Source organism: Elephantulus edwardii, unplaced genomic scaffold, assembly GCF_000299155.1.
Source record: "Elephantulus edwardii isolate Elephantulus edwardi_28Jun2011 unplaced genomic scaffold, EleEdw1.0 scaffold00025, whole genome shotgun sequence".
Classification (NCBI taxonomy): domain Eukaryota; kingdom Metazoa; phylum Chordata; class Mammalia; order Macroscelidea; family Macroscelididae; genus Elephantulus; species Elephantulus edwardii.
The window spans coordinates 1,192,914-1,218,006 of NW_006399775.1; the positions used below are offsets into that span (position 1 = coordinate 1,192,914).

A 25,093-nucleotide genomic window follows, 5' to 3' on the forward strand; every position below is an offset into this window, starting at 1 on the left:
AGTGATAGGGAATGGCAAGGGACACACTGACAAAGGAGATTAAACAGAACTGGCTTTGACAAGCACTGTGGCAATTGGACAATTAAAACAAACATTCGGATGGCGGGGGAAGAAGAACAAACTGGGGAAGAGGGTAGAGAGAATGGTACAGCAATGAAGGAATGAAACCCCCCCCAAAAAAAATGTAACCATGCATAAATTCACAGGTACATGCATTACCCAGAGAGGGTGTGTTTCAGAAGCTGAGCATCTGAGGCCAAGGAGGAACTTCAGACCCCCACCCTGCACCTTGCTAAGGGGCCTGAATCTCACCTCTCCGAGCCTCGACAGGTGTCTCTTGTCACACGCAGGTAATAAAATGACCACCTCGGTGAGTCGAGATCTACTACAAAATGCTGTGTGATAAGTGTAAGGCCTGTGGCTCCGAGCTGCAGGAAGAAGCTCAGGAAAGCTGGGGGCGCAGAGGGAGGGGACCGGCCACAGCCGCCCAGCTGTGCAGAGGCCAGTCCACAGCACCTGGGCAGACCCTCCCCTCCGCGGCTGGTCCCGGGGCCCCGATGGCCTCAGCAAGCTCTGCCGGAAGCCTACACACCCGCCTTCCATCCCCGCCACGTGGCCCTGGACTCAGCTTCCGCAGGGGGCGAGGCAGCCGCCGCCAGGTGAGGCCCCTCCCAGGTGAGGCCCCTGCAAGGTGAGGCCCCTGCCAGGTGAGTCCCGCGCGCGCCCGCTTCCCCTCCTCCCGGTCTGTGCCGCCACCTGCTGACCATTCTCGGAAAGGCAGGCCTCTGCTCTCACCACTGATCGACTCCGTTAAACTAACCTACTGTGTCCTTGAGGACGCTCTAGTGTAAGAAGCTGCGCTGTCATCCCAAAGGTGTAAGGTTCAAATCCATCAGCCGCTCCGTAGGAGAAAGCTGGGAAGTCTCTTTCCATGTGATTTACTGCCTCTGAAAACCCGCTGGCGGGTCAGCCATGGGTTGATTCTGACTGTACAGCAAACAGCGATATTGGAGACCTAGTGGGGAATTGTGCTGCCAGTACAAAGGCAGGCAGTTCAAATCCACCAGCTGGTCCATGGAATAAAGATGGACAGTCGCGTCCGGTGTGATTTACAACCTCTGAAAGCCCACTGGAGGGTCAGCTAGGAGATGACTCAACAACAGTTAAATTGAGTGGGTGTTTTTTTTTCTTAATTTTATATTGGTTTGCATACAAAATTCATACACATTATGTTACACTCATATACATTGTGCCTCACACATTCCTTCATTCACTTTGTGTTTCATACGATCATTCCCATACACTGTTTTATAAAATTAATCATCGTTGATCTGTGTCCCATCTTTTCAGGTCCCCATTGGAAGGTATGCTCACCAACACAATTCAAAAGCATCAGTTTGTCCCCACCTTCCTTATTCATTGTCTAATTAGCCCATGCATATGAGATGATTTAAAATACCACAGCTTGGATCAGGTGCACCTTAGTCCTAAAAGTGACATCCTTGCTCGTTTCTGGTTCTGAGGGAGTATGGGGAATTTCGCGGTTCCTCCTCCCACATGGAGAAGGCAGGGATGATGTGGACCTTCCGGTGACTGTAGCTGTGATCAGGTGGCCCAGTCAGACCACAGGTCTGCATCTCTGGTTCACTGGGCCTCCTAGTGGAGCCCCATCAGCATCGACAGAGAGAAGATGGGGGTGTCTGTCCGCCTGCTCTGTCTCTGAACCTGCTGACTTCACCGTGCTGGCTGGACCCTGCGTGGGCCCCGAGTGCCAGCACTGCCTCGTGGTCTTTATGGAAATGGATCCCCAGATTCTTTCCCACAGAAATTCCTGGCAGTTTATTTTGGCAGCCCTGAGGGGAAGCAGCATGTCCACGTTCTCGTGCAGAAAATACACAGAGGTGGCGATCAGAAACTTCCATCTTACACCTCGCACAGAACCAAGAGTCGTTCCTGGGTATTTTCTCAGTCAGTGAGACTTTGTTGTCTATCATATTGACAAGGATTTTTTTTTCCCTTCCTATTAAACATGTTGCTGTGTTATAAAAAAAAAAGTAATGGAATTTTGTCATATATTCTCTCAAGTATCTTCCTTGCTTGGACATCCACCTATACATTCAAGAGAAGTTTACAGAGAAGAGCTGATGATGGTGAACTACATTTGGCTTTCATTATAATACCCAAAGATCACGTCCCCAAAGTAGGGAGCTCTTGGGGCCTAGTGTGTAAGGAACTGTGTTGTCAATCCAAAGGCATGTGGTTTGAATTCACCAATTCCTTCACAGGAAGAAAATGGGCAATCTTCTGTACAAAGTAGGTTAGATTAATTTTGTTTTATTGTGTTTGTTTCCAGACATTAGATTATGATTACTCAGAATTTCTCTAAAATGTGTTAGGAAATCAATTTACTTAGTGCCAAATCAGACCTCTACTTATTCTGGAAGAAGTTGAATCATAAAATTTAATGGACGTCTTCAGCAGAACTTATGGGACACAGTTGACAGATCTGCAGGAGGTTTACATTACCAAACTATACAAAAGGGTTTAAAATGTTTTCTTATCTTTATTTACAATCACACAACTGCTGTGTATTTGAGTAGGAGATGGTCTTTGCAAACAGCTTTAAATCTTTTCCTTTGGAAAAAATCACTTAAATACAATGAAAAGAAAAACTTGATAAGAATAATTCACAGGATTGATCCTGGAAGAAATGAGACTATAGCTACATATTTTCATGTATTTTTTTTCTTTTTTTTTTGACATTTGTCTCTGAATTGTCTATGTACAAGAAATACACACAAAGAGAGAAACTAATATTTACTATACACGACAGATGAATTCAATTCCATGACAACTTTTACATATAACATTTATATATAAGTCTGTCTGACATACTTTGGGCATGTAGCAAGGAGGGGCCAGTCCTTGAAGAGTGACATAATGCTTGGGAGGGTGACAGCACAAGAGAGGAAGACCCTCAATAAGATGGCCTGACTCAGTGACTTCAGTAATAGAGGTAGGCATGTCAGAGACAATGAGGTTGGCTTAAGATAGAGTAGGGTTCAGAGCTGTTGCATATAGTGTCACCATGAATCACAAGTGCCTTGATGGCTCATACCAACAACAACAACAACGTATACAAAAGAGAATTTGATCACATGCTGCTAACTAAATTTATGACTAGGAATGATAGAAGGAATATTGATGCCTTTGAGCTGGTAGTGCTGGAGAAGATTAATGAATATACCATGGACTTCTAGGAGAAAAAGTTTTGTCCTGGAGAGGGTGAGGCCAGGCTGCTCCTGGGGCAAGGATTCTGAAGCTTTGTCTGACATACTTTGGACATGTTGCAAGGAGGGGCCAGTTCTTGGAGAAGGACGTCATGCTCAAGTGGGCAAAGGAACGGTGGAGGAGAGGAAGACCCTCAATGAGATGGATTGAGTCACTGACTAGGACAATGGGAGTGGGTGTGTCAGAGACAATAAGGTTGTCTCAGGATAGAGCAGGGTTCAGGGCTATTGTACATAGGGTCATATGAGTTACAAGCAACTTGATGGCACGTAACAACAATAACATACTGTAGTATTTCAAGCATACCATTTCTGTAATTGGATTTGACACTAAGATCCAATGACAAACAGTTTGTAGAGAAATCACATTGTATGGGCATAATTACCTTTCTTTCAGGTGATTCTATAATCTTCCAGTCATTAAGTTTCAACTGGTGCAGTTCATCAAACTTCATGCTGACATCCTCGACGGAAAGTTGCAACATGTCCCAGTAGCCTGCGAGATCCTGGGAAGTGGGCCTTGGCATGGCACTGGGATCCTGAAAGACACATTCAGAATTTAGCAACAAGGAAATGTCTTCACAACACAGTGTTTGAGAGAGGCTGTTCTTTCCCACGTATGCCTTTCAAGGACTCGTACAGGTAACAAGCATGTCTAATGCAAATAGTCATGCAAATACTTGAAAAGGCTCATGGAATTAAATTACAGTTTACTGTAGTGTATTTGCTGACAATTTAAAAATACATACTGTATTTGTTGCCTCATTAAAAAAAATGTGCTTTGAAATTCTGAGTACCAGCAGCCAGGAAATTAAATGATGAATTGCCTTGGGAAAGTCTGCTGTCAGAGATCTCTCCAAGGTACTGAGAATCAATCATGTGAGTCTGGAGACTAAGGTGTGCCTGATACAGGCCATGGTCTTTTCCATTACTTGCTATGTATCAGAGAGCTGGAAAATGACTAGGGATGACGGAAGGAGAGTTTATGTGTTTGAGCTTTGGTACTAGAGAAGAATATACAATGGACTGCTAGGAGAACAAACAAGTTTGTCCTGGAGAGGGTGAAGCCATGCTGCTCCTTGGAGGCAAGGATTTTGAAGCTCTGTCTGACATAGTTTGGACATGTTACAAGATGGGATCAGTCCTTGGAGAGGGACATCATGCTTGGGGGCAGGGGTGGAGGGACAGCGCAGGAGAAGACCCTTGATGAGATAGATTGATTCAGTGACTGGTGTAATGGGGATAGGCATGTCAGAGACAATAAGATTGGCAAGGGACAGAGAAGGATTTAGGCCTGTTGTACACAGGGTCACTATGAGTCCCAAGCGACTAGGCAGCACATAACAACAACAATTATTAAAGTTTTAAAATAGTTGGCAGTCTGCAAAAGCAAGAGCGCTTCTGTCTTTTTGATCACTTACTAGATTATTTGGAAGACAGGATTCTGGTGTAAGAATTTCTTTCAGTCTGTAGTACTATTAATAAACCAAAGTTGTCATCAAGTTGACTCTGTTTTCTGGTGACCCCATGTTTATAGAGTAGCACTATGCTCTATAAAGTTTTTGATGACCGTGTTTTTAAAAGCAGCAGATTTCTAGGCCTTTCTTCCTCGGTGCCCCTAGCTGCTGCTAGGTTGTGCTAAGTTGGTTCTCACTTCTAGTGATCCTACGTACAATGGAATGAAATCCTTCCCAATTATGTACCATCTCCACTATCTATGCTGTGCTTAATTTCGGGTTGTAGTCACTGTGTCAATTCATCTCATTGAGGATCTTCTCCTTTGCTGATATAATTTTTTTTCAAGCATGATACGTTTGCCTAGGGACTAACCTTTTCTTTTTAATCTGAAATTGTGTTTATTGAGGTAGTTTTCCGTTCATTCTGATTTAGTACTTTTTCCTAACTCTTGTTTTTCCTCCTGTTGGCTCACAGAGAAGAGAGGGGCAGCCAACACACAAAACTACTGTTTGTTGATGGCTGAAGATTGTGATGATTTTATAGCATCCCAGGCATGTCACAGCAGCCATGCTATAGGAATTCAGGCTCTGCACCAGCTACTTCTTTTTGTTTCCTCTTCTCTTCTGGTGAGGGATGGAGATCCTTTGCGAAAGGCATGTTGGCATGCGGGGGTCACCACCAGAAAGGGGACTAGCCTCTTCTAACAATGTGCCCAAAATATGTGAGACTAAATCTCATCATCCTCTATAGATTAATTCAGATTAAAATCTCTAGTGTTTAGATTAGTCACTCACATATGCGTTAATTGCTGTCAAGGAGGAACCAACTCAGAGTTGACCACCCTTTAGATTCCTAAGGTTGTAAGTCACACAGGAGAGTGTTCATCTTTCTACTTTGGAGCTGCCGGTTGTTTCTAGCTTCCAGAGAGGTGTGCCATTTGGTTAGCAGTGTGACTCCCTAGCTGTACTCCACCACAGATTCCTAAGTCTAGTTGTTGTATGTTGTTGAGCTGAAATCGACTCATAGTTGACCCTCCAGTGGATTTTTAGAGGCTACAAATCACACTGGAGGTGGAGATTTTCCATCTTTCTCCCTCAGGATGGCTGTGGGATTTGAACCACCTGCTTTGGGTTGGCAGTGTAACTCCCTATCCACCAGGCCACCAAAGTTAACCTGCAAGATCAGTAGAACAGTATAAGTCATTTGTACCACTTGTGACATTTCAATTTTCAAAATCTGGATTCAAATGTATAGACATTTTTGTGTGTAACTCCCTTAATTTCAGTTGGTGGCTGTCTCTGGAAATTCTTAACAGTCAGAAACAATGTTTGGTGTGTAATTATTTATCTGAATTTACTTTAAATAAGAATTTTTAGCTTATTAATGAAAGCTCTTGTTATGCATCAGAGAGTTGGACAATGACTAGGGAGGATAGAAGAAAAATTGATGCCTTTGAGCTGTGGTGCTGAAGAAAAGTATTGAATATACCATGGACTGACAAGAAAACAAGCAGATTCATCCTAGAGAGGGATAAACCAGCCTGCTCCTTGGAGGCAAGGATTCTGGGGCTTCGTCTGACATACTTTGGACATGTTGTATGGAGGGATCAGTCCTTGGAGAAGGACATCATGCTTAGTAGGTAGGAGGGACGGTGCAGGAGGGGAAGACCTTCTATGAGGTGGATTGATTCAGTGACTCGGGTAATCGGGATGGGTGTGTCAGAGGCGGTGTGATTGGCACAGGATAGAGCAGGGTTTAGGGCTGTTGTACATAGGGTCGCTATGAGTCGCAAGCAACTCGACAGCACATAACAACAACAATGAAAGCTCACATTAAAAACAATAGGAAATTGCATAAGGATTAAAGTTCCTTTAATATAGTTTGTTATCCAGACACAAATTATTACTTTTATTTTTTATTGAACCATATTCAGTTCTAATAAAGAATTATGCACTTACTTCACACCTAGCAAGAACTAGGCATTAGCACTGAAGCTCAGGGGATGTAAAAAGGAGTGAAATTGAATAGGAAGGAGTCAAAAAGAAAGTGTAATGAGATTGCAATCTGATTCTGTCACTTAAAACCAGAGATAACACATAGTAGAGGTAAATGTCAAAGGAAAGAAATTATTGCCTAATGTATTTCTAACTTTTACAGATTTCCTGTTTTCTCATCCAAAGTGAACTGAGAAAGACAATTAGGAATTTTTTCTCTATGAAACCTGTTCTCTTTTTGAACCACAAGAGGGCAACCTCTTGCTTTCAAATATTTACAAGGTGCACTTCCTCAATATACTGTAAACAGCATGTTTAATGAGGTACTTGTTGACTGTTAGAGAAGCCTTCTAGCAGTTCTTTTAGAAAAGCAATTGGCCTTTGAGGTTGGTGTTAGTTTCATGGTATTTCCACCCACCCCCATTTTCTTGTACTGAATCTGAATTTAACTTTTGAGAATGGGGGAAAAAAACCCCAAATCAGTATCTTGAAATTAGGGACATAGTCTCCAATGGTGATAGAACAAAACATATAATGAGGGTAAACTGTCAAAAAGGAAAGAGGTAAGTTGGTTGTGAGGAAGAATTTTCTCACATCAAAAGAAATATGTTCACTATGAATTTGAATTTCTAATGGAGGTTTTATACTTATTTCTTCTGAAACATCACTTCAGAATGAGATAAAATGGCGTCTCCATCTCATCGTCAATTCCAAATATTTGATCATTTTACATCTGGTCATGTTTTCAAACATTGAGTAAAAAGAATAGTTTTTAGCAGTTGTCAGCCTTGCTCATGTTAGTTGGAGGGCAGGTATTTGTCTTCACTTGTTTCTTGACAAGTGCTGACAAAGCAGTTATTCTTTAAATTCATCTCCAAGTGGAGCATTTGGCTGTATTAGTATAATAGGCATAATTATGGTTTGGTTTAATGCCTTCTATTTATTTTTTAAAAATTATTTTTTGGTTGTATATGTACCTACTTGACAGTCATATACTCTGATTTACAAATATTTAAAATGCCTTTTGAAATGTCCAGGCCTGTTCCATACTGCTCCTCTTCCCCTAGAAAAATATTTCATGATACAGCTTTACTAAATAGTAGTCATTTGCCATTCACGTAGACCTTTGACTCTAATATCTCAGTTTGTGAAATATGATGTCAACATGTTGTGTGTAATGTTTTTCTGTGTGCCTTGTCATGATGAGAAGTTCGAAGAAGCCAGTATCCTTACAACCAAATTACCTGTGAATCTTGTTTCAAGTTCAGCTTCAGGGGTCTAAAGTAGATTTTGCCTTTGTAGCAAGTTTTCACTTGATGTTTAGACTGCTAAAGTAAGAATCACATATTCAAGAACAAAAGGTCTAAGCTTCCGGGGCAATCTTTGCAGCATTACGTGCACACGGATTATGTAACAAATCATCTATATATTCTTTAGGTTGTCAGGACATCTCTTTACCACTAGGCCACCACAGCTCCCTTCATCCATATATTCTTATCTAGAGGAACGTTTGATGTTTAGTTCACTCTAAAAGTCTGGCCGAGGTTCTAACTCACATTCTGAATCATTCCTTTGACTTAAAAAGTAAAGCCTAACCAACTAGGTTACTGTGGGGTTGGTTCCAACTTATGGTGACTATATATTTGTCAGAGCATAAGGATTCCAATAGCTGATTATTTTTCTGAAGTAGTTACCAGGACTTTCTTATAAGGTGCTTCAGGATGAATTCAAACCTCCAACCTTTCACCACACAGCCAAGAAAATGAATTTTATGGCTTTGGTACTCCATTTAATACTAATTACCTACTTAAAACTTCAAACCATTATCAACACTACTTTAAATTCTGCATAATTTGACTGTAATGTGATGAAGCAAGCTGAAAAACTCAAAGTACCATCCAGCTGACCCCAACTCTTAGCAGGAGGGAGAATGCCCATGTTTCTCCTGATGTGCAGTATTTTCAGTATTTCTCCCTACTAGGCATACCTACTGAATCTATATGCTCAGTATATTATGTGAGAAGCTGGACTCTGTGATGAAGAATGAGGCATCAAGCTTAGAGGAAGACTCATCATTAACCTTTGCCACGTGGATAGCACAACCTTGCTTGCTGAAAGTGAAGAAGATTTGAAACACTTCCTGCAGGAACTTAAACACTTCGGCCTCTAATATGGATTGCATCTCAATATCAAGAAAACAAAGTTCTCACCGCTGAGTCAATAGGCTACAACATCATGATAGATGGAGAGATGATTGAAACTGTCAACAACTTCATCTTACAAGGATCCTCAAACAATGTCTGTAGTCAGGGACCTCTCGAAATTAGTGAGGAGTAAAGATGTTAGTCTGAGAACTAAGGTGCATCTGACTCAGACCATGGTCTTTTTAGTCACTTGTTCTGAATCTGAAAGCTAGATGATGACTAAGGATGACAGAAGAGTTGATTTCTTAAAAAAAATTGATTTCTCGAACTTTGGTACTGGGGAATAGGGCTGAAGATCCCATGGACTGCCAATAGAACAGATATAACTTGGAGAAGGTTCAACCAGTGTGCTCCTTGAAGGCAAAAATGATGAAGCCTTGGAGAGGTTATTTCTCAGAGAGGAACATCATGCTTGGGAAGGTGGATGAGCAGTGAAAGAGAGGAAGACCCTCCACCGGGTGGGTTGACATGTTGATTGAGGCAATGGCCTTGAGTGTGCCAGAGATTGTGCGAATGGCACAGGAAAGGACTATGTTCAGATGAGGGGTACACACGGTCTCTATGAGGTGTACTCAACTTGACGGCACCTAACAACAACAATAGGCATGGATAGGACAGTCGCGTTCCACTGCCGTTTCTCCTCGACAAAGCTTCAGGTGTTTTTCATACTAAATTGGATGTTGTTGTTGTTATGTGCCTTTGAGTCGTTTGCGACTCATAGCGACCCTATGTACAACAGCCCTAAACCCTGCTCTATCCTGTGCCAATCTCATTGCCTCTGACACACCCATCCCGATTACCACAGTCACTGAATCAATCCACCTCATAGAGGGTCTTCCCCTCCTGCACTGTCCCTCTACTCTACCCAGCATGATGTCCCTCTCTAAAGACCTGTCTCTCCTTACAACATGTCCAAAGTATGTCAGGCGAAGCCCCAGAATCCTTGCCTCCAAGGAGCAGCCTGGTTTAACCCTCTCTACGATGAATCTGTTTGTTTTCTTGGCAGTCCATGGTACATTCAATACTCTTCTCCAGCATCACAGCTCAAAGGCGTCAATTCTCCTTCTATCCTCCCTAGTCATTGTCCAACTCTCTGATGCATAACAAGTGATTGCAAAAACCATGGCCTGTATGAGGCACACCTTAGTCTCCAGAGAGACACCGTTGCTCTTGAGTACTTTAGAGAGGTCCCTAACAGCAGACTTTCCCATCGTAATACGTTTTTTTATTTCCTGGCTACTGGTGCCAAGAGTGTTGACCATGGAGCCGAGCAAACTGAAGCTGTGAACAATCTTAATCTCTTCGCCATCCATCCTGATGCTACCAATTGGTCCAGTGGTGAGAATCTTTGTCTTCTTGAAATTGAGCCTCAGTCCATACTGAAGGCTGCAGTCCTTGACCCTCTGCAGTAAGTGCATGAGGTCCTCCTCAGTTTCAGCGAGCAAAGTTGTGTCATCTGCATAACGCAGATTGTTGATAGATCTTCCACCAATCCTAATACCACGCTTCTCCTCATAGAGCCCAGCCTCTCGGATAATCTGCTCTGCATACAGGTTGAAAAGGTATGGAGATAGGACACATCCCTGGTGTACACCCTTCCCAATTTTGAACCATGCAGTCTTGCCCTGCTCTGTTCTGACAACTGGCTCTTGGTCCAAGTATAAGTTTCGCATTAGCACGATTAAATATTCTGGGATTCCCATTCTTCTCAGAGTCAGCCACAGTTTGTTATGATCCACGCAGTTAAATGCCTTTGCATAATCAATGAAACGCCAAAATAAATAAGTAGTAAAGTAGCATATTTCAAAGTTCACAAGGATTAAACAGATTTTAACAATAAAATACAATATGACATTTATAAAAGGCATAACAAAATGGATAATTTTAAGTCTAATATTAACTACTTTTCAGAGAGGAAATAAACATTTTATAGGCTCAAATAATGAGCCTTTACATATAGGAATCATAACTTAGATTATGAGTTACTAAAGACAGTGATTAGCTATGTTTATTAGACTATGCATAATATAATACAAAGCTCTTTAGCTGCGTAAGTCAATTCCTTTAAAGACAGTAATTAAACAGATATTATGGAGGAGTCATTAATGGTAAACATGATAATTGAATGCTTATGCAGCTATATGTTTCTTCCAAAGAACTCAACCTTTCTTGTTCCCTGTCTAAATGTTGATTTTAACTTTGTTTCATAGATGATGTGTTGTTGGTATCTCTTTCAATTTCATGATAAACTCTAATTGGGTCAGTGGAAAATATTAGGATAAGATGTACTTTTTAATGATCCTAATTAAAACAGATGAACTAGAGTGTACTTCCTTTCAGGTGTAAGAACATTCTGTGTAGTCACATCTCTTCTTGCAAATTAGAAAACAAAACAGACTAAATCAGTTAGCACCAGTGTTATGAGAAATCTGTTGTTAGTTGCCATCAAGTTTATACTAACTCAAGTGAGCACAGTAGAACTCAGGTGACCTCATGTGAGCAAAGTAGAAGGTTTTCAGAAGCAGATCGCACAACGTGTCCTCTATGGTGCTTCTAGGGAGGTTAGAACTGCCAATTCTTTGGCCAGTAGTGGAGCAGTTAACAATTTGTGCCATCAGGAACTTCATATAAGAGTTCTAAGTGTATCTTGCATTTTATTGAAAATATTTTGTCTTAAAAAAGAATTTGTGTATGGATTGTAAAATTGTCTGCAAAGTACTTTTCAGTACTATTTAGTTCTTTCTGTAAAAAAAATGTTAAGAGACTACTTTGTTTAGTCCTACTAACAAAGCTGTGCATGCATGTGTATGTATGGATTTCCTTACCTTTGATTGCCGGAAAGATCAGAATCAAGCTGAATTTCAATTTATATTAATGAGCCCTGGGTTCATGGTATATTTGTATCACTTCTGGTTAAAAAATTTAATGTCTAAATTATTTCTAAAATCTCTAGTCTTTTTCCACATAGTTGCTTATGTGTTTTCAATTTGAAATTACCTCAAATCATTTTCTTGATTTTTACTAGCCAGAATAGCTCTTCACTTTTCATCTCTTCTGAGAGTCTTCAGTAAATGGTTGAATTGTAGATGTATAATATTATACCTTATTTCTCTATCGTCTATCATCTATCTATCATCTATCTATCTATCTATCTATCTATCTATCTATCTATCATGTAGCTATTCATTCAGCTATCCAGTTTCTGTTTGTCTTCTCATTAACTCAGCACCCCTTTTGCCTTTAAGCCTCAAGTTGCTTTAGCTATATTTTTAAATCTTGGAACCTATAACTTGCTCATCTCCAAAGCCAAAAAGTATTCTTTGTTGTAAATTCACTAAATATTTTAGAAACTTATAGGCACTTTGATACCAATAGTAAAAATGAAATGAAGACACTATATAGAATGGCTTACCTTGGCTAACCAAGGTGACATGATGATTCACTTACCATATTCTGTTGGCAAAGCCAATAAAATTGCTGGAACTTCTGAGACATAAGAAGCTGGGCACTTCCAACAGCACTTCTGATTTTACCAAGAACTGCAAACAAATAAATAAAATTTTAAACTTGATCAATTAGAAAACAAAAACAAAAACACCTCAGAAAAGAAATAAATAAGTAAAAGTTTAAATCGATCGAGAGGAACTTGTTCTATTGAATTTTTTTCCCATCAGTTCTATTTCAAATTCACTGGATACATTACATGGACTGAATATCAATTATAAAGATAATAGTCTTGGGTAAGAGTAAACATTTAGTTTGGAACTATGATACATACTTTAGGCAATTTTTCTTATTTTGGCATATTTAATTTTTAAATGCTCATATTAAGGTTAGCTTGGCGGTAAGAAAAGACATTTGTGAGTAAAAAAGAAATTATTTTATCTTATAAATTAACATTTTAGTTAATTCTAGGAAGATGTTACTGAAGAGAGTTTTTAGAAAACTCCGTGATACCTATTATCTAATTCAATTCAGCTAGACTATTTAGTACTCTGGAAAAGTGTATAGTAACTGCTGTGATGTAATTTCAAATATGAAGAGATTGAATCATGGAGAAGGAGCCTCATGTAAAACAGTGGTACAACTAAGAAGAATCCCTAAACCTTATCTTTCCAAATGTGCTTTTCCACTACTAGGGCTTCTGTCAGGAAACTGTTGGTTTTTTGGGACTAAAAGAAAAAGAGCCACTATATACTCTTGTACATTTATGTTGTGTTAGACTCAGTAATCAACTTATTAGATAAGTTCATAATGCCATATCACACTTGAGTAAGCATTGTTGTTGCTGTGGGTAGGTACCATCGAGTCAACTGTGACTCATAGTGACCTGAGAAACAACAGACCTGAACCTTGCCCTACCTACACTGCTCCATCCTCAGGATCCCTGATATGCTTGGGCCGATTGTTAAAATCACTGTGTCTATTCACCTTATTGCGGGTCTCCTTCTCTTTCTCTGACCGCTGCCTTTTCCAGCATCATGTCTGGTCCCTCCTGACAACATGTCCGAAGTATGTAAGTATGACTTAATAAAGAAGGAAGTGTCAGTTTAATTTTTAAATTAGTTCTAAATTGTATGATTGAGTTTAGTTAGTCAAAAGTAAATTTAAAAATGTAAATAGTTAAGCCTTATGAATGGAAAGGAATTTAAAAAGGAAAGAAGGATAAATGTAAGCATTCCTGGATGAAAGCATGCCTACTACCTGCAAGCACCTTCAAACTTTCACATCTCTTCCCTGTCTCTGCTCCTATACCTATGAATAAATCTAGATTAAGGAGAATTGTTATTCAGAAAATAGTAGGGTTGATAGATATCAACTCACATAATTGTGAAAACCATTTAGCAATCTCCTGAAATACATTTCTTTCTATGATATTCTTGTTATTGTGTGTTATTTTAATTGATCCAACTAATAGCAACATAATGGGATTGTCCCACAGTTTTCCAGGCTCCATTTTTATGGGAAGTGAATCACTATGCATTTTCTCTGCAGCTACAGGTGAATTCCAACCATCAACCTTTACATTAACAGCCCAGTACTTTATTTTCTTAAAAAATATTTATATTAGTTTGCTTATAAAGTTTGTATACACAGTGTTTTACACTATCCTTCATTCACATTGTGTTCCACACTCTCCTTCATTCACTTTGTGTTTCATACAATCATTTAATTCATTATGTTTTATAAAATTAATCACCATTGAACTATGCCCACCATTACCCTGTCTTTCCAGATCCCTGCTGTATATTTCCAATTTCTTTTACCCCTCCTCTACCCACCAAATTGTGCGACTCTATGACTACCCCCCTGCCACCTATACTCACTCCTCTGCTCCTCTTTCCCCCAGATCCTCATATATGTTTTGCTAGTTATCTATTTCTATAATAATACTCTTATGCAGTATTTTTCCTTATAAGACTGAAATAGTTCACTCAGCCTAATGCTCTCCAGTTCCTCCTAAGTTATATAGTAATTTTTGAAATTGTTGCTTCTGCTTGCTGTGTAGTATTCCATTGTGTGAATGTACCATAATATCTTAATCCATTCGATTGTGATTGGACATTACTGCTCAGTACTTTAATCTGCACCACTAGAGTTCCTTCACCATTGTGTCCTCAAAAGTTAAGTCAATAATATACATGGCTTTGAAACAGATGAGGGAGAGAACTGTATAAAAGGAATATGTGGTTAGGTATTATTAATATGACAAGAGTTCAGAGTAAGAGCTACATAGTAAAGTGGACTGGGGGGGGGAAAGAATTTTTTTTCCAACAAAAAAAGTTAACTGGATGGGAGGGGGAGCAGAGAGAGAGAGAAAAAAAAAAGAAATTTTTAAATATACCTAGTAAGATAAATTCTAGAAATAAAGGTAATGAAATATATAAAGTAAAAAATCATTCAGAGAATTTTCAGGGGCCATACATCATGCAGGAGGTGACTGCCCATCTTTCTCATATGGAGTTGTTGCTGGTGGGCCCTTCTTTCGCATATGGAGTTGTTGCTGGTGGATTTGAACTGCCAGAGACGCATCATCTTTGATTTAACAGTGCAATTCCTCACTATGCCATTCCACCAGAGCTCCTATTGCATCCTAGATTCATTTAATTCTGCCAACTTTTATTTGGCTGAACAAAAATTACCAGGTTTTTTTATAGAGTTGACACAGCACAATTACCTGGATTCTTTGTCCTTTGGTGGTGGAGTTTGGTCTAGGCTAAGTTTTAGGGAACCGAACTATAATGTTATGTGCTGTCAAATTGGCTGCAACTTACAGTGACCTTCTGAACAATGAATCTGAAACCTATCCTATCCTGTGCCACTCTCACTATCTACAAGAAGTTCATGTAATCAACAAAGTGGTTGAAAGAATGAACAGCCAAGAGTTTAGTACTTGAATCTGCTTGGTAGTAGAATAACCTGTTAATTTGCAAAGACTTTAGGACTAATGCACTAGTAACACAAGAGCAGAGTCATAGTAAAACCTAGGAGTAAAACTTCAAACCATAAGGATTATAAAAGACAAAATGGGACCAAACTTAGAGGCTCCCGTCTATGCGATAAACAGGCTTACAATATAGATAGGAATGCACAACCAAGAGAAAATAAAATCAACAAATGAGATCTCCTAAAAATTAAGTCCCTGTGAGCATCAAAAACCTTTTCCAACAGAGTGAACAGAAAGCTTACATATTGGGGAAAAACATTTGGTAATGACATCTCAGCCAAAAGTCTCATAATGAAAGTTTACAGAATTCTACAAGGCCTCCACAAGAAAAAGAATGATAACTCAATCTCAAAATAGGCAAAAGACATGAAAAGACTCTTCACAAAGGAGGACATTCAGATGTCCAACAGCCACATGAAAAGAATGTTCAAAATCACTGGCAATTAGAGAGAGGCAAGTCAAAACCGCAATGAGATACAATTTCGCCCTAGGAGCAGCACCACTGAGTGATATGTGTATAAATGTGCAAAAGGGGAAGGAGAAAGGGAAAAGGGTGTGGCAAAAGAGGAGGGATATCTCTAGGATAGCAGAGATTAATGAGTGGATAAGGGGGTGCAGGAAGAGGGAAGACTGAATGGGGACTTGAAAAGATGGGGTAATGATACACACAGAGCCATTACTTACATAAAACATAACATATATCAACAATTGTATAAAAATGTACATGCATGAAACATAATGTATATGAATTATTGTATGCAAATAAATAAAAAGTATAAGAATGGGGGGAAAAAACCCAAAGAGGCTGTCTAAACTTTAGGGCAGTGTGTGTCTGCTTCACTCTTAAGCCTCTTAAGCACTGTGAAGATGGATGTGGGTTGACCAGACACGAATGGCGTTTCTATCAGGTTTATAGAGTTTAGATTTTCATTACTGTTAAGGGCAGTAGTTCACAGATATCATATATAAATTCACCGACAAATCAGAGGGATTAATCAGAAAGAACCTTAATAGCTTTATGATGAAATGCTCTGGGGCTATTGAAAGTGATGTTACAGAAATAAATCTATTAATATTAAAAGATATTCAAGCCTTATTGAGACATAAAAAACATTAATTATGAACCAGTATGTTCAATATATCATTCAATCATGTTTAAAAAACATATACCTGTAGCACTGTAGATAATTGTTGTGTAAGTACCACACAGTAACCAACTGAGTCACTGGATCTCCTACATCATGTATTGCTAAGAGTGACTTTCTTTGGTGTAAACTAATAAACTTTAGGTTTGTTTGTTTGGTGGTTTTTTTAGTTTTTTTTTTTAATTTTAATTTTTTTTTAACATAGGGTCTTTTCCCCCCCTCTGTGTGTGTGTACATCAAATCGGATCTGACTGTTACAGGAGGAAATTGCACCTCCTTCTTCAGCACAGCATCTGGTGGATTTGAACCTCGTGCCTTCAGAGTTGCAACATAGCTTCTTGCCACTAGGCCACCACAGCTCCCTTAAAACTAATCAACTTTAAAAATTCTTTTCATGTGTCTGTGGTCTTAGAAATTTTCTTAAATATTCTAGGTAATTGATTCTCAATTTTTTTTATTATGAAAAACTGTAAATTCCTAGAAAATTTGAAAGAAAACTCCAATCAGCACTTCTATCCTCATAAGCAGATTTGGTAATTGTTAACTCTTTTCACATGTCTGTATTTTTTCTCCTATGAAGCATCTGAAAGAGAACCATTGCCAGCATGACACTTCATCTATTTCTTTTGCAGAACAACATCATTATTAGTCCTAAAGAGGGAACAATAATTACTTGTGCTAGATTACTTGTTCTCATAATTCTAGAGTCACACTGCCAGTTTAAAGACTAAGGTGCATCAGGTCCAAATCATGGTCTTTTCAATTACTTGCTATGTATCTGAAAGCTAGACAATCAACCAGGGAAACAGAAGAATTATCAGTATCTTTGAAACGTGGTATTAGAACAGAGTACTAAATGTCCCACGGACTACCAAAAGAATAAACAAGTTTGTCTTGGGGGAGATGGAACCAGGGTGCTCTTTGGAGGCCTGGATGGTGAAATTTCATCTCGTTTACTTTGGGCATGTTGTCAGCAGGGCCCAAGTCATTGGAAAAAGGCATTATGTTGAGAAAGGTATAGGGCCAGAGAAAAGATGCATTGACGCAGTGTCTGTAGCAATGGGCTTGAGCATGTCAGAAATGGTGATGATGGCACAAGATAAATTAAGGTTCAGATCTGTTGTTCATAGGGTCACTTTGAGTTGTTGATTCAATGGAATATAATAGCAACAATTCTAGATTGCTTATATGATAATGAAGAGTGGAAAATGTAAATTTTAACACAAGTGGATAAATTGGATAAAACCTTAAAAAGACATTTTTTTCAACCTTTATAAAGGAAAAAAGAATGGTAGACTATCATGGACTATTATTATACTTGGGCCACTGTGGCTTTTACAAATTCATTTAAAGAGGTTTCTTTTCTTTCTACCTTGTTTCCATCCTGCCCACCACCTCTGATCTGAACTGCTGGCTAGTTGGATAATGAGGAGGGGAGTATAGAAGACAGACACAGAAAATGACTGAAGTTGGCATAAGATCTAGTGTGAAAGATATGGTGCAAGTACAGTTTTTAAAGTGTGCACAGATAGGAGCAGCCCCAGAGCTCAGCCACCTGCTGGCCCCTTGTGAGTGATTCCAGCCCACTCTGTGGCCCCAGGTACTGCAGCAGAGGCCTTAAGAGGCTGGGCACACCCACCAGGAATTGATGGAATACCAACTGACATATTTCAACAAACAGATGCTGCCCTGGATGTGTTCACCAGGTTCTGCCAAGAAATCTGGAGGACAACAAACTGGCCAACTGACTGGAAAAGATCCATATTTATTCCCATTCCAAAAAGGGTGACATGACAGAGTGTGGAAATTAGCGAACAATATCACTAATATTACACACTACCAAGATTCTGTTGAAGATTATCCTAAAATGACTGGACCAGTACATCGACAGAAATTAAATACGGGTTTGGAAGAGGTTCTCTCACTAGACACATTATTGCCAATGTCATATGGATCTTGGCAGAAAGCAAAGAGTACCAGAGGAATGTCTGTGTTTCATTGGCTAAGCAAAAGCATTTGACTGTGTGGATTACAACAAATTGTGGCTAACCTTGAAGAGATTGGGAATCTCAAAACACTTGTGATCATGCAAAACCTATACTTGGACCAGAACAGATCAAGAAAACAGTGAATTGTCCAAAATCAGGAAAGGAGTGTGTCAGGGATGCATCCGATCATTGGCAAAGCAGGACTTTATGAGGAGGAATGTGGCATCAAGATTGGAGGAAAGCTCATCAACAACCTGCGTTAGGCAGATGCTACAACCTTGTTTGCTAAAACTGAGGAGGACTTGAAACCTTACTGCAGAGGGTCAAGGACTGTAGTCTTCAATATGGATTGAAGCTTAACATCAAGAACACAATTCTTACCACTGGGCCAATTGGCAGTACCATGATGGCTGGAGAAGAAATGGAGGCTATTGACAATAACAGCTTGCTCAGATCCACAATCAACATTATTGGCACCAGCAGTTGAAAATCAAGAGACGACTGCATTGGGAAAATCTGCTGTCAGGGACCTCTTCAGAGTACTGAGAAACAATGATGTCAGTCTAGAGACTACAGTGCACCTGATCCAGGCCATAGGCTTCACAATCACTTGTTATGCATCAGAGAGCTGGACAATGACTAAGGATAACAAAAGAAGAATCAATGCCTTTGAGGTCCTGGAGAAGAGTCTTGAATATACCATGCATGGATTGACTGCCAAGAAAACAAATATGTCTGTCAACAAATATGGATAAAACCAAGTTTTTCCTTGGAGGTTAATATTTGAAGCTCAGCCTTAAATAATTTGGGCATGTAGCCAGGAGGGACTGATATTTGGAGAAGGATATCATGCTTGGAAGGGTGGAGGCACAGCACAAGAGGGGAAGAAGCCGGATGAAATGGATGAATAGTAACTAGGGCAATGAGTGTAGGTGTGCTGGAGTCAGTGAGACTGACTCAGGGCAGGGCAGGCTTCAAAGCTGTTGTACATAGGATTGCTATGAGTTGCAGGTGACTTGATGGCACATAGTAACAACAGAGAAGAGAAATGTCTGGGAGTAGGCAGCGTACAGGGAGATAGGAGCAGTGTCTTGAAAGAGGCAAAAATGCCGTATACTTCATTAACATTTTGTTAATTCTGCGTTGAACACTTTTCTATTACCTTATTCTCTCTCATTGATGAGGAGTGGAAAAATCAGCTTTGGTTTTGAAATGTTGAATTTCTATTTGTAAAGACTTGTAACCTCCATGATTGATGTCAGTACTTAAAGAGACTTGTTTTAATCAAGTTGTCACTGCAGAAATATATAGTAGAGGTGAATAAATGCACGTCTTTTTACTGCCACTATCCTTCCTCAAATTGTAATTAAAAAATCAATCCATTTTATAAAATTTGATACTTTAATCCCTAATCTTCCTATTCCTCTTAAGATGTAATTCAGTGCAAGTATTAATAGAAAATGCTTCAATTTATAATCTTTAGCACAACATTAATAGATGGGCAATATCTTGATATTGATTTAATGTAGTAGAGAATTATTATAAAGAGTATAAATTGAATATTGCTATGAAAAGATAATGAACGTCAAAGGGTGTAGCTAATGATGTGATTGCTAATGGCAGAATTTTGCTGTTCAGTCAATGGGAGTGATTCTAACTGATACCTATAATGTAAATAGCTTTCTATAATTGCAAGGAATTTGAAGTGAAAATTCAATTTATTCTTTTCCACTATACTTCCCTAATTTTGTCACAGTTTGACACATTTCCTTTCAAGAGCTGCAGATAAGGACTAATGCTCATCAGAATGCAAATTTACAGAGAACTTGATATAACTCTTGCTTTTAATGCACAAAGAAATTTGATTAACTTACTCAGCTTCTTTAATTTATTTTTCATGCGTTTTTCCCATAATTTCTATTACTATCTAAATTTCCTATGAAGTACCAGGACAACATTTAAACAATCCTTTTGTTTAAAAATCTGAAGTGGATTTTTCTAGAGTAGAATTTGTGGGTAGCCTAAAATGATCATTTCAATATTTATGACCTCTCTGATCTCTTGGAATTCCTCTGTGGCTAATTCGGTAAAGTAGGTATGGAAAATCACTGCTTTCACAAATGTCTTCCTTTCAAGTTCTCAAGTCTAATCATTTTCAGGTTTAGAGTGCTCACATCTATCATCCAACTCCAATTTCTCATTCCCATTTAGATTCTGGGAAGTGTGAAGCACTCTCCTTAAGCACTAAACACCTAATGAAAAGCAAACCAGGATGACTGGTTCCAGCCACACGTGGAACATCTGGACAGTCTGAAGTTTGCATCTTGACAAAGATGCCTCAGTTTCACTGAATGTTTCATCAGGCTGCACAAGTGTATCGCAGACCTATGGTAACAGCCAATGTGAGCAAAGTAGTCTGTTCTCCTAAGACTCATCTTCAATCTTCTTTGATTCTGAAATTTATAATCTTTTATATTGAATGCAAAGGCATTTGACTGTGTGGATCATAACAAACTATGGCTGACTCTGAGAAGAATGGGAATCCCAGAACACTTGATCATTCTAATGTGAAACTTATACTTGCACCAGGAGGCAGTCGTCAGAACAGAGCAAGGGAACACTGCATGGTTCAAAATTGGGAAGGGCGTACGCCAGGGATGCATCCTATTTCCATACCTTTTCAACCTATATGCAGAACAGATTATCCGGGAGGCTGGGTTCTATGAGGAGAAGTGTGGGGTCAAGAATGGTGGACGATTTATCAACAATCTGTGTTATGTGGATGACACAACCCTGCTTTCTGAAACTGAAGAGGACCTGAAGTGCCTGCTGCAGAGTGTCAAGGACTGCAGCCTAAAATATGGACTGAGGCTCAATGTCAAGAAGACAAAGATTCTGACCACTGGGCCAATTGGCAGCATCAGGATGGATGGTGAAGAGATTGAGATTGTACACAGCTTTAGTTTGCTTGGCTCCACAGTCAACAGTCTTGGCACCAGCAGCCAGGAAATCAAAAGGCGCATTGCCATGGGAAAGTCTGCTGTTAGGGACCTCCCCAAAGTACTGAAGAGCAATGGTGTCTCTCTGGAGACTAAGGTGCATCTGATACAGGCCATGGTCTTCGCAATCACTTGTTATGCATCAGAGAGTTGGACAATGACCAAGGAGGATAGGAGAATTGATGCCTTTGAGCTGTGGTGCTGGAGAAGAGTATTGAGAATACCGTGGACTGCTAGGAAAACAAACAGATTTGTCCTAGAAAGGGTTAAACCGGGTGGCTCGTTGGAGGCAAGGATTCTGAGGCTCCATCTAACATACTTTGGACATGTTGTGAGGAGAGACCGGTCCTTGGAGAGGGACATCATGCTTGGGAGGGTGGAGGGACAGCGCAGGAGAGGAAGGCCCTCTATGAGGTGGATTGATTCAGTGACTGGGGTAATTGGGATGGGAGTGTCAGAGAAGTGCGATTGGCACAGGACAGAGCCGAGTTTAGGGCTGTTGTACATAGGGTCGCTATGAGTCGCAAGCGACTCGACGGCACATAACAACAACAACATATTGAATGAAGACATTTTAGGTAAAATTTGGACAGAGGTGTTTATTCTTGTTATCTTTTCCCACATTAACACGTTCATCATGCTTAGGAAAATAGAGGGTCATCAAAGGAGGGGAATACCCTCAAGGAGATGGACTGTGACCTTAACAATGGGCTCAAATGTTGCAGACATGATGAGGATGGCACAGCAGAGGGCAGGTTCAAATCTGTCATTCATAGGGTTGCAATGCGTCATAGTAGATTCAATGGCACTCAGTAACAACAACAACACTACATTGACATTTGCTTTAAGTTTTCTGATGCAAACGGTGAATATTCTCGGCTGCTCACCAAAAGGTGGAAGGTTTGAGTTCTCCTAGGGGAACCTTGGTTATATAATTCCAAAAACCAAGGCATTGAAAGTCCTGGACAACACAGTTCTACTCTGACCCATGCTTCGTTTTGTTGTTGTTAGGTGCCATTGAGTCGAGTGTGATTCATAGCAACCCTATGAACAACAGATCTGAATCCTCTCCTGTGCCAACCCCACTCTTCCTGACACACTAAAGCCCTTTGCAGCAGTCACTGTGTCAACCCACCTGGTCAAAGGTCTTCCTCTCCTTCCCTGACCCCCTACCATTCCAAGCATCATGTCCCTCTCCAAGGAATCGCCCCTCCTAGCAACGTGTCCAAAGTATGTGAGGCAAAGCCTCATTATCTTTTTCTCCAAAGAGCATTCCGGCTGCACCCTCTCCAAAGCATAGTATTCATACAGCCAATGCATAAGGGCATTATTCATGCGAGTTGACTTAATAGCAACTGGTTTGTTGGCTTTACTCCCACTCATCTTCAGGAATACTCTGAGATAAAAGCCACTCTCCTGGTGTGAATGCCTATAGCATCTAAACACATGGCCCTTATCTTAGAGATAATAGTGTTTCAGTGTGATTGTTATCATTGTGTTGTATCAAGCCAACTCTGGCTCACAGTGGCCCTACAAAACAGAGTAGAACTGCCTTAGGCTGTTATCTTTACACAGATTGCTGTATCTTTCCTCTTGCAGCTGCTGGTAGATTTGAACTGACAACTTTTCAGTTAGCAGCAGAGGCCTTATTCACTGCTCAAGCAGGGATTCTTTCCCCCATGATCTGTAGCTCAGAACTCAGGTTTGGAAGACCCAACTCCATAGATCTAATCTCAGCCCTGGCTTGATTATCATTTGTGATCCCTGGTCCTCCTGTATTCAGTCTGTCTATGAAAAAAAAGTCATTAAATCACCAGAACTCCTCCCAGCTTTGATAGTCAAAGATTGCATAAATATTATCAGCAGGGGAAAGTTTAGATTAGTTATTTTGGAAGGACTTTCTACAATAGTAGAACTTCCAGCCTTGTTAGAATCTTTTGATTTGTTCACATTTTCAGTTCCCCATGAGGTTTGTAACTCAACGGAATTGCTTAGCTAATTTATTATTGCTTTGAAATAACTGGTTTTGTCTCATAAAACATACTTATTATTGGTTTCATTTATGCCACTTACTCTTTGGTCTTAACATAATTAATAAAACAAATACCAAAACTTTAAAAAAATTCCTAGTAATGTTTTACAGTCACTAAAGAAAATTTTGTTGAAATATGTTGGTATGCCATCAATTCCTGGAGCCTTGTTTCTTGCCAATTCTTTCAGAGCAGCTTGAACTTCTTCCTTCATCACCACAGGCTCTTGCTCATACATTCTCTCATTATATTCTTCTGTGTCCAACAATTCCTTTTGGTACAATGACTCTGTATACTCTTTCCATCTTCTTTTAATGCTTCCTGGATTATTCTAATATTCTGTCCAAAGCATCCTTAAGTATTGCAACTTGAGATTTGAATTTGTTCTTCAGTTCTTTCAGCTTAAGAAATGCTGAGCGAGTTCGGCCCTTTTGGTTTTCTGACTCCAGCTCCTTGCACAATTCATTGTAATACTTTATTCTGTCTTTCCTCGCTGCCCTCTGGAATCTGTTCAGCTCTTTAATATCTTGGTTTCTTCCCTTTGCTTTGGCTTCTCAGTGCTGAAGTGCAATTTTCAGAGTTTCTTCTGACATCCATGCTGGTCTTTTCTTCCTCCTCTGTCTTTGTAATGACCTTTTGCATTCTTCCTGGATGATATTCTTGATATCTTCCCACAGCTCATCTGGTCTTTGCTCATTAATGTCCAAGGCCTCAAACCTGTTTCTGAGATGGTTTTGAAATTCAGGTGGGATAGACTCAAGGTCAAATTTTGGTTCCTATGGACTTGATTAAATTTTCCCCAGCTTCAGCTTGAACTTGAATATGAGTAGTTGGTGTCTGTTTCACAATCAGCACCTTGTCTAGTTTTCACAGCTGATATTTATAGTCTCCAATGATTCTTTCCACAGATGTAATTGATCTGATTCCTATGCATACCATCAGGTGAAATCCATGTGTATAGCCTGCGTTTATAATTCCTATATAATTGTTTGCAATGAATAAGTCAATGATTGTGCAAAATTCTATCATTATATCTCCAAACAGATGCTGCCCTGCATGTGTTCACCAAGTTGTGCCATGAAATCAGGAGGACAACCATGTGGCCAGCAGACTGGAAGAGAACTATACTTGCTTTTATTACAAAGAAAGGTGATTGAACAGAGTGCAGAAATTATTGAACATTATCAGTGCTATCACATGCAAGCAAGATTCTGCTGAAGATTATCCAAAAATTACTGGAACAGCACATCAACAGAGAGCTGCCTGAAATGCAGGCTGGGTTTAAAAGAGGCCAGGGTACTAGGGATATTATAGCTACTGTCAGATGGATCTTGACTGAAAGTAGAGATGTCTATGTTTCATTTACTATGCAAAGACATTTGACTGTGTAGATTGCAACAAACTGTGGTTGACTCTGAGAGGAATGGAAATCGCAAAACACTTGATTGTGTTTATGCAAAGCCTATACTTGGACCAGAAGGCAGTAGTCAGAACAAAGTAAGGAAACACTGCATGGTTCAAAATTGGGAAGGGTGTG

General features: G+C 39.8%; 1 protein-coding gene across 2 annotated transcripts in view; it reads right to left on the reverse strand.

Annotated features, from left to right (window-relative positions):
* The window catches only part of DLGAP2 (discs, large (Drosophila) homolog-associated protein 2), a 301,058-nt gene that overhangs the window by 3,898 nt on the left and 272,067 nt on the right, over positions 1-25,093 (reverse strand). For both annotated transcript variants that reach the window (XM_006882844.1, XM_006882843.1), the window contains 2 exons: positions 12,394-12,485; positions 3,677-3,829 (listed from right to left, as the gene is read on the reverse strand). In XM_006882844.1, the coding sequence (XP_006882906.1) occupies positions 3,677-3,829; positions 12,394-12,485 (245 nt within the window). The remainder of the gene's footprint in view (positions 1-3,676; positions 3,830-12,393; positions 12,486-25,093) is intronic.